Below are 9,718 nucleotides of genomic sequence, written 5' to 3' on the forward strand. Positions count from 1 at the left end.
GGCAATTACTGTTAAGGATGATAATAACGATAACCACATCAACAATGCAAAGAGACGTCTGCAGTTCCCAAGAAATTGGCTACATCCTGAACAGCGGAACACCATCTGAGGCGACCATTCATAGCAAGAAGGATAACCATCATCATCATAATTCCATTGCATCTAAAAAAAAAAATGTGTAGTCAAAGTGGCAACCGTTTATTAGCCAAAAATATATACTTTCTTGTACAATTTGGTTCACACATATGTACAATTCTTTTTTTACTATATATACAAAAGAAAAATTTAAAGACTCCTATTTTGCACTGGACTTTCAAAAAAAACCTCACAGACTCAGCTAAACCCGGATGGATAGTACAGTAGTTTCCCCACCCCCCTTGGTTTTTGTCTTTTTTTTTTTCATTTAATACATGGGCATGCGTACAAGTTAACTATACAGAGAATTTTATTTTACAGTCATTGGAACAATAATTAAAAAAAAAATTAACTAGGATGATGATAACGCAGATAGAACCATAGCTGCATCAAGTTGGTTTTGAGGCCTGAAAGAAAAGGAACAGAGAACAAAAAATAAAATAAATAAAATTTAATTTTTTTTTTTTTTAAAAAAAGAATATTTATCCGATGATCTAAATCTGTGGTCAAAGCTAGAGGCGGAGTGCCTTGCAGTCAGCAGCGATGGCTTTTAACTGGGGACAAGCCTCTTTGGAAAAGATTAAAAAGATTTTCCAAGAGGGTCTTCATTTTGAGTTTGGGGATACCTATGAGATTCTGAAAGAGGAATCGTTGGGTTTTTGGGGGGGTGGGGGCGGTCTGGTGGACTTCAGACTGATCAAGCGCGTCCTAGGCCACAAAAGCCTGCGCCACAAGAAATTGGATCTCATTTAAGAGGCACCCAGGACTAAAAGGAAAGGTGTGCAAACCTATGGAAGTTGCAATACATGGTGGGCATGATATGGGTTGGATATAATATGTTAGAGGCCTAAGTGGCACGCATTTTTTATTCCTCCGGCTCTCCCCCTTTCAGGCAATCTTGGGTTCAACTCACACTATTTCTTTGTGGTATGAAAACGGGGCATTTTTTTATCCTATTCTGTGCGCAGGATGATATTAAAGGAAAACACACGCATTCATGCATGAGCCATCGGCATTGATTTCAGTGTCCCGAAGTCTGTTTATCCAATGCGCTAGATCCTGGCTGCACTATTTACATCTAAGGGAAATCCCATTTTTTCTTTTTTCATGCATCGATGGTGTGCACCGGAGACTCTACAAGTGTGCAAATGTGTTAGCCATTTATTTCAGAGAGACACCCCCACCCCCAACTTTGGGAACTAGATCCTTCTCTATCTCCTCTTTTGAATGGCATTGTTTAAAACTGGGGGGGGGGGGGAGAGGGGGTGGTTTGTTACATGCCAGCAAGAAAGGGTAGGAAGAACAACTTCTGTTTGCCTATTTATTCCAGCAAGACAATGGGGGGGGGGGGGAGAGAAGAGTTTTGCATGACACAAGGGCTTCGACAAAGCTCGAAAACCCAAGGTTTTCTATCTAATATCCCACGGAAGAAAACATACTGGATATCGAAAAGAAACTAAGCGGGTGGGGGCGTTTAGAGGGGACGAAGCATTTGAAACTTCTTGTCCCCCCAGCTCCTAGAAACAGGGGCACGTTGCCCCCTTCCCTCTGTTTACTCAGAAGCAAATCCCGTGGCGTTCAAAAGGGGTTTACTCCCGAGTAAAGGCTCAGCCTCCCCCGGAAACCGGTGGCGGGGATCTCCACGCAACTTGGTTCCTTCGGCAGATAATCCTCTCCTCTCTCTTCCCCCATCCCCTCGTCTTCCCATACTCCCCCCCCCCCACACCGCGCCCCCGCCCCAAGGACACGGATCGTCTCTTACCGCCTCTGAACCGGTTGGAAAGCGGTCTTTAATAACCTTTTCTCTACTTCCAAGGCACTAGATCGATCTATAAAAAAAATTAAAAACAAAAACAAAAACACAAAGTAAAAAAAAAAAAAAAAGGCCCTTCGAAGAACCCCTTCAGATTTCAGACTCCCTGATAGCAATCCTTTTTTTTTTTTTTTTTTAAGGGTGTTCGACTCATTCAGATGCAAGGTCCGCCTCGAGGTCAAGCGCTACAAAGACCCGGCTTCGGTGGAACTTTTTTTTCCTGCCGGTTCCTACCTGGAGGGGGGATGGCGGAGTGGGGGGGGGGGCGGGGAAAACCAGCGGATCCCCAAGCCCCTTCTACTTGCGAGTAAACCCCCTAGGAAGCGAGACTCGGAGCTCCGCTGCCAAGTGAAGCCTGTGACTTGAAAAGAAGGGTATTTTTTTGGGGGGGGGGGCGGAGATGTGTGTGTTTTAAAAAAGCGAAACGAGACGATCGTTTCCAAAGCTTTCTGGGGTGGGGCGGGGGAAGAGAGGAAGAACCGTTTCATGGGACTTCCTTTCCTTACTTAGGCCGCTTGTTTCAAAGAAAATCAAATGTAAAAAGCAGCAAGAGATCCCGGAGGGGGGGGGGGGGTTCTAGCAACAAGAGGGGGTCTCTGTGTGTGTTGGGGGGGGGGGGAGCAAAGTGGGGAAACTGACCCCCTCCCCGGAGGGGGAGTGTCTGGAATGGCTGAGAGAGGAGAGAGATCCGGATAGAGCCACCTCCCCGGTTACCCTTTCACTCTTTGGACCTCTGCTGGGGTTCAAACACCTACTTTTCTTCTTCTTCTTCTCCTCCTCTCTCTCTCTCTCCCCCCTTCTTGAATCTCAGGGGCTCCTTCCCTCTTCACGCCCGTCGTTTCAGAAAAGCCGCGCTCCCACCCCCCTCGGCCCCTCCTTGAGTCAGAAAGGAACCCCTCGGCGTCCCCAGACTCCGGCGCAAAGGCTCCAAGGATCGCGAGCCCTTCGTTTTGGCCGGGCGCGCTCCGTTCCTTGGCAGGCAAAGGCAACGCACGGCGAGGGATCGAGTCCCAAGTCAGGGGGCAGTGGCTTCCCAGAGGGGAGGGGGAAAGGGAGGCTTGCGGGGGCCGCCGTCGACGGCTCCCCCCCCCCCCGCGCCCCGGCTCGCAAGAAAAGGCGATTTGCCATTTTTTTTTTAAACTAAACCCATCCTCAGAAGAGAAGAGAAGGTGTCCAGCGTTCCCCTCTAAGCTGAGTGGGCGTGAGCGAGCTCACAGGGGGGGTTTTAGCCGCTGGCTCACACCTTTGTGCCTCAGCTCAGGAAAAAGGGCCGAAGGGCGCAGTCGTCCATGCAGGAGCTCACAAACGGAGCGAGCGTGAGCCCGCTCACAGGTTTGTAACCTCCAGCTCACACCGTTTTGTCTCAGCTCAAGAAGGATGACCCCAGAGCACGCTCCTGGATGCAGCGGCTCGCCCACTGAATGCCGGGAGCTCACAAAGCAGAATTTTCGCTCACCAGACTTTGCAGCTTAGAGGGCACACTGGAGGGGTGTGTGTGTGTGTGTGTGGGGGGGTCCCCCTGTCCCAACTCCCCTCCCGGCTCCCACCCCAAGCTCTCCCCCCCTCCCTTCCCCTCCCGTGGTTACCTGTTCCGGAGGCTTCCGTGCTCTGCGCTTGGTCGGCGGGCCTGGAGAAAGCCGCGAGGGCCGCCGCGTTGGGGGCCCCGCCGGTGTTGGCCCCCCCGAGTCCCAAGAGGTGGGGAGAGTTCAGCAAAGCGAGCGGGTGGGGGTGGGAGTGATGGTGGGGGTGATGCGAGAAGGCCCGCCCGGACCAGCCGGCGAACTTGCCCAGCGGGCAGGCGGAGACGAGTCTGTGCGCCGCCGTCGGGCCCCCGGTGGGCGTGGGGTGGGCGCCCGCCACCAGCTGCAAATTCGGGGGGGCCGCCGCGGGAGGGGAGCCGCCGCCGCCGGGAGGAGATTTCCTGGAGGGGTTATCCGGACTGGTGGCCGTCTCGGCCAAGGACCAGATCTTGGGCTTGGGGGGGCGGCTGCGCGGGAGGCTGGCCCGACGGCGGCGGCTGCGGCGGCTGCTGCGCTTGCGAAGCCGGGCTGGGCGCCGTCGAGGGGGAGAGGGGGGACGAGGCGTGAGGCCGGAGGGCCCCGGGCGAGGGCAGTTCTCCCGCAGAGGCTCGCTGCCGGGCCTCCATGGCCTTCAAGAAACTCTCCGGGGCGGCCAAGTCCTCCAAGCCGTCGGAGGCGTCCGAGTCCGTGGTTTTGGCGTCGGAGTGGAGCAGGCCCGAGTCGTCGGGGAGCTCCGAGTCGTCCTCGTCGTCGTCGTCCAAGTCCTCTTCCAGCTCCCCTCCCAAGAGGAGCTGGCCGCCGCCTCCGCCTCCCCCTCCTTTGGCGCCCGTCGGGGCGCTCTCCATATTATCCGTGTCTATGTTCTCCAGGTCGATCTCCTCTTCGTCCGGGTCCCGCTTGTCCCCTTCGCCGTCCTCGCTGCCGTAGGAGTTCCCTTCCTCGTCGGTGCGGCTGCGGGGCGCCCACGTCATCTTGTTCTCCTTCTTGAGGCGCCGTCGGGCGTTGGCGAACCAGGTGGAGACCTGCGTGAGGGTCATCTTGGTGATGATGGCCAGCATGATCTTCTCGCCTTTGGTGGGGTAGGGGTTCTTGCGGTGCTCGTTGAGCCAGGCCTTGAGGGTGCTCGTGCTCTCCCGGGTGGCGTTCTTGGGCCTCGACGGGTCGCCGAACTGGTACTGCCCGTAGGGGTAGAAAGCCGGGTGGTGGTGCGGGAAGGCCGGGTGCTGGACCCCCGGGCTCTCCTTCAACTCGTACTGGGCCCCCTAGAGAAGAAAAAGAGAGAGGGGGGGATTGGCTGAGGAAGACAGCAAGGCCCCAGACGCGCCCGCCCGCACGCCCGCGCACACAACCAACCAATGTTCCCTCTAAACTGTGGAGTCTTGCGAGCAAAAAGTCAACTTGGTGAGCTACTGGCACGGAACTGGTGAGCTACTGCACGAATCGGTTTGCTCTTGAGGCCCTTTTTCCTAAGACAAAAATATTTGAGCAGGAGGGCAAGAATCTGTGCGCTAGCTCACAGGAACTCAGCTTAGCGGGAACCCTGCACACCACCCCTTGTTCTCAAGGAGCTCTTTCAGAGGCTCCCCACGTCGTTCCGGCGTCGGAAGAGCTGGATTCGAGTCCAGTAGCAAGTCTAAGACACCCCCCCCCAACCAGATTGGGGGAGGGATGAGCTTTGGAGAGTCAGAAAAAGAACCAGGAATCAAACTCCCCAAGCTGGAGAGAGCAGGCAGGGGGAAAGACATCGGGTAAGGCCCCACGAAGCTGTTGGGGGTCCGTCCTTAGCCGACGAAGAATTCTATGAAGCTCGAAAGCTGTCGGACCCCAAAATAGGGATTCTCTTCCAATTCGGGAAGGGCCTATTTGTGGAAGAGAGAGACGAGTTGACCCCTGCGCTGCGTCTCCCCAAGACCGCAGCCTTCTTCCTAGAGCCCCCCCCCCAACTTCCTAAAAAAAAAAAAATTGCTACAGTTGCTAGAGTCATTTAAAAAAAAAAATTACATCATGCGTTGTCCCCCCCAAAACAAAAAAGTAAAATCCCGCGGCTTTTAAAGCCTTTCTGTTTGAATTCACACCAAGGGCAAGCTGCAAGATGGAAATAGTTTTCATCTGAGTTGTAAGGGATTTATTATCCCCCCCTTTCTTTCCTGGGCCTATCGTTAAAACTACAAGGGGGGGGGGGAAGCTGGGGAAATCGAGGACTCTGCGTTCTAACCGTACCACTGTTTCGAGAAAGGAGTGCAATCGGAAAGAGATTAGGGGGGTATCCCCCCCCCACCACCTCTTCAAGCCGCTGTTTAAAACTTCCCAAAAGCAAAACACGGATTTAAAAGTGCCAGAATCCCTCCTCGGACGGCTCCCCCCCCCTCCCCGCAAAAATAAAACACCCTCGCATAACGGACAGCGGTGGATAAACGCTATTCCCCAGCTTGAGGCTTCTGCAGAGCGCTGGAACAAACTGTCACTCAAAAAGGCTCGCCAGGGGGGAAAGCAATCCATCCCGGCCCAACACACACCTATCTCTTTCGCCTTCCTTTTGTACGCGTTCAAGGGTGGCAGAGTCGGGGAGAGCGGGGGGGGGGGGCGTCTGGAGTGTGGAAGGAGGCGAAAGCGGTCGTGGGATTCTCTGTTTGCAACTTTCATTTAAGAGGAGAGAAGAGAATCACCCACGGGCCGACCACGGCCTTTCCGGAGCGCCCTCCAGCCAGGGGAGAATCTTCCAACGCAGACTGATCCGGCCTAGGACAGCGAGAGATTTGAACAAATCTCTCTCCACACACCACCCACCCACCCACCCGCACCAAGACAACTTCTTGGACATGTCTTATCGCCCCTCTTTTCCTGAACTTCTCAAATCGGAGCGGAGTTTTCTTTCTTGCTTGCAAAGTGGAACCCGTCTCCCCCCCCCCCCCCCCCTTTACTTCTCCCGGGCCGGAACTCCAAATGAAATTGGCTTTTAGGGGTGGTGGATCAAACGAGGCGATCTCTTTTCTCCTACTCCCCCACCCTTTTTGCCTTTTCTCCTTCTTTTCTCCCCCTCCCTTCCTTTCCCCCAAACCAGCTCGCTACACCCGGAACGATTTGGCCGCTGCACCGGGGGCCGAAAAGGAGGCCGCCTGTTTGTGTGAAAACCCGGGCCGAGGAAAGCCTCGATCGTCCTCGCGACTCTCTCGGAGCCCCCCTCGTCGGGCGTGAAAAGCCCAAGTCCCGCCGGGTTTCCCACCGCCCAGAGGTTTCCTGGCGGACTGGGTCTAAAAACCTTGGTTGCCAGGAGACAAAGGGGGCCCACCCACAACTCTAAGGCTATCCTTAATTTTTTTGTAAGAAATAAATGAAATTTTAAAAACAATACATAAGTGGAAAAAACGTACATTTAAAATGTGTGTGTGTGTAGTATATAATATATACTGTATATATATAATATATAGTAAATACTATATATATAGTAATTACAGTGTACATACATTGTACATTTTACTGGCAGTCTGCAGTAGATATTAAATGTAAATACAGATTGTATTTTCTCCGGGGGAGCTGATCTCGGCCCGCTGGAGATCACTTGTAAAAGCGGGAGATTCCCCAGGCCCCACCTGGAGGCTGGCAACCTCAAACACAAGTTAACTTTTAGTTATAGCCCAGTCATAACATTGGGACTTCTTGTCTATTTTCCAAGCTACTTAAAGGACATTCACCTTTTTTTTTTAAACATATTGCCTAACGTTTCAGCCGCCCCCCCCCCGCCCCACTTCATCCGGGCCCCGCTTGCCATCGGGCAAACTGAAACCGGGGCAAGTCCGCCCCCGGGACCGGGAGAGAGAGAAAAGAGAATCGCTGCGCCGGGCGGCTCGGCCAGAAGTAGCGGGTCAATTGCTTCGCTGGCCTTAGTCAGTTTCACCTCGTTGTTGTCCTTTGACTGCAACAGATCAAAAGCCGCGGCTCTCGAAAGCGAAAGGGGGGGGGGGGCGAAATCCCCTTCTGCAAAAACGCGCTGCGCCTTTTGCAGGTGCAGAAATCGGGGAGGAAGAGGGGAAAGGGGGGGGTCTCTCTGCTTTTCTCCCCCCCCCCCTTTCTAAGCCTTACCAGCTGCGGGAAGATGGGCAGTTCGGTGGCGTAGGGCAAGAAGGCTCCGTATCCCTGGGCTGCCGCGGCGGCCGCGTAAGGCGCGCCGTACATGGTGGAGAGGACGTTGGAGAGGCTCCCGGACGGGCTGAGATCCGCCGCCCCGTTGCGGGAACCGCCGCCGCCGCTGCCGTTCCCTGGGCGATCCGTCGGGTAGATGGGCCGGATATACTGGTAGCCCAGTTGGGAAAAAGCCATGGCCGGGTGGGAAGGGTTTGGGGGCAGGGGAGAGAGGGGGGGGGGGAAAGAGGGGAGGGGAAAGTGGGAGGAAAAGGTGGGGGGGGGGAAGAGAGGCGAAGCTGAGCTAGAGAAGGGGGGGGGGGGGAGGAAGGAGCGAGAGAGAAGCCAGCGGCAGAAGCGACCCGAAGAGGGAGCCGGGCTCGCTTTGGCTCCGGCTGTACTTTTTATTATTATTATTTTTTTAGCGTCGCTCCAAAACTCTGCCAGACATTGGGGGGCTGTCGGGGAAGGTGGGGAGGGGAGGAAGGAAGGTAGAGGTGGAGGCCAGGCGAGGCCCGGGGGGGGGGGGGGCTGCCGCTGCCTCCCTCTCTCTTGCTCTCTCTCTCCCTTCGGCTCCTTCTGGTTCTTTTTTTTTCCTTCCTCCTTCCTTCCTCCTCCGGCAGCTGCCGCGGTGAACGATCCGCCGGCTTCTTCTCCTTCTCCCTCGCTTCACTTTTTTCCCTATTGATCTGCGTGGACTCTCCGGGTCAGCTCCTAACAGATTGCAGCAGATTATTGAACTCCCGCCTTTGATTGACAGCCGGAGTCTCTCTCTCTCTCTCTCTCCCAAGCCCCGCCCCTTCTTTTTAAAGTCAGAGCCCTCTCTCTCTCTCTCTCTCTCTGCCCCCCCCCCCCTCCCCGCCTTCCATTTACTGACGTCGCGATCTTTTCTTAGAGGGCCTTTCAGATCTCGTTCTTGCCATCGCCAATCGGTTGGAGGGTTTGCTTGGAGTTTTTTTGTTGTTTGTTTTTTTTTTAAACAAAAGCTTTAACTCTGCCCCAAAGGAGGGGAACCCCCCCCCCAAAAAAAATTGTTATTAGTAGTTAGGAATACTTCAAAGGTCCCTCCCTCCGCTGGAAATCCAAGCGAGGGAGGAGAGGGGGCGGGGCTATGGAATGAGGACGGTGGATCTGCAAGGCGTTTTGATCGGCTGGGGTCTGACCCCCCCCCCCCCCCCCCAAGCCACGTCTTTCTCGTTGCCTAAATTGCTGAAGTCCCCCCGCCCGTCGCCTTTGCAAATAGCAACTTCAGGCTAATATAGATTTCAAAGTTGGAAGGCGACTCTCCCTAGCCCCTTCGCCTTCCCTCCCCCCCCCCCCGCCCCAAATCGAGGTGGATTCTCTTCTGGCACCAGAATCTTGAAGGGGTTTCTCGACTACGACAGTCAGGTGAACAAAAAGAGGGTGGGGGGGGTAGAGAAAGAGAAGTTAATTTGCTCCCCCCTTATTCAGTGAGTCAGAGTTTTGGACATCAAAAGGGGAGAAAAAAGGAGGAGAATTAAAATCTGAATATAAAGAGCCGGCCCCCGTGGGCCGTTGGTAAATAAGGGGTGTGATGAAACGTGTGTGTGTGTGAGTTCTCGTGTGTGTGTGTGTGTAAGACCCCCCCCCCCCCCCGCCGGACGAAACACAATGCCAGGCATTTGAATGAAACCTATTAAGACTTTTTTTTTTTTTTTGTCTTGGTGCGAAATCTCTAATTAGGAAATTTATGGCCCTTTTGCTCGCTCGCCGCCCTCCTCGGCGGCTCCAAGGGAAGCCGAGAGAAAAGGTGGTCCGTTTACCTGGGCAGGACAAAACGCCCTCCCCCCAGAAAGTTGTGCGGGGAAATCGGTAAAGAAACAGTTTTAAACCATTATAACTGAATTCCTTATCAGGGTAATATTTCCTGGGTTGCAAAACAAAAATTATCCCGCAAACGGATTCTGACATTTAACTGTGAGGACGCCTACAGAAACTTTTCTTTCTTTCCTTTCTTTCTTTCTTTCTTTCTTTCTTTCTTTCTTTCTTTCTTTCTTTCTTTCTTTCTTTCTTTCTTTCTTTCTTTCTTTCTTCTTTCTTTCTTTCTTTCTTTCTTTCTTTCTTTCTTTCTTTCTTTCTTTCTTTCTTTCTTTCTTTCTTTCTTTCTTTC

The 9,718-nt window shown here is 53.6% G+C and overlaps 1 protein-coding gene across 1 annotated transcript; it reads right to left on the reverse strand.

The window, feature by feature from the left end:
- Positions 1–354: 354 nt before the first annotated feature.
- On the reverse strand, positions 355–7,785 carry IRX3 (iroquois homeobox 3). Its single transcript, XM_060253847.1, has 5 exons — positions 7,549–7,785; positions 3,958–4,730; positions 3,535–3,869; positions 1,898–1,964; positions 355–542 (listed from the first exon to the last, which is right to left on the reverse strand). Exons 1-5 carry the CDS (start codon positions 7,783–7,785, stop codon positions 488–490), a joined length of 1,467 nt encoding a protein of 488 aa, XP_060109830.1. The 3' UTR covers positions 355–487.
- Between the last annotated feature and the right edge of the window lie 1,933 nt (positions 7,786–9,718).

The sequence above is a fragment of the Heteronotia binoei genome, chromosome 14 (assembly GCF_032191835.1).
Source record: "Heteronotia binoei isolate CCM8104 ecotype False Entrance Well chromosome 14, APGP_CSIRO_Hbin_v1, whole genome shotgun sequence".
In the NCBI taxonomy this organism is placed as follows: domain Eukaryota; kingdom Metazoa; phylum Chordata; class Lepidosauria; order Squamata; family Gekkonidae; genus Heteronotia; species Heteronotia binoei.

Coding starts and splice junctions, on each gene's coding strand:
- IRX3 (XM_060253847.1), bottom strand. CDS start 7,785: ATGGCTTTTTCCCAACTGGGCTACCAGTATATCCGGCCCATCTACCCG. Junction 4,731..7,548: donor TGCCCATCTTCCCGCAGCTG/GTAAGGCTTAGA, acceptor TTTCTTCTCTAG/GGGGCCCAGTACGAGTTGAA. Junction 1,965..3,534: donor CACGGAAGCCTCCGGAACAG/GTAACCACGGGA, acceptor TTTTTTTTATAG/ATCGATCTAGTGCCTTGGAA.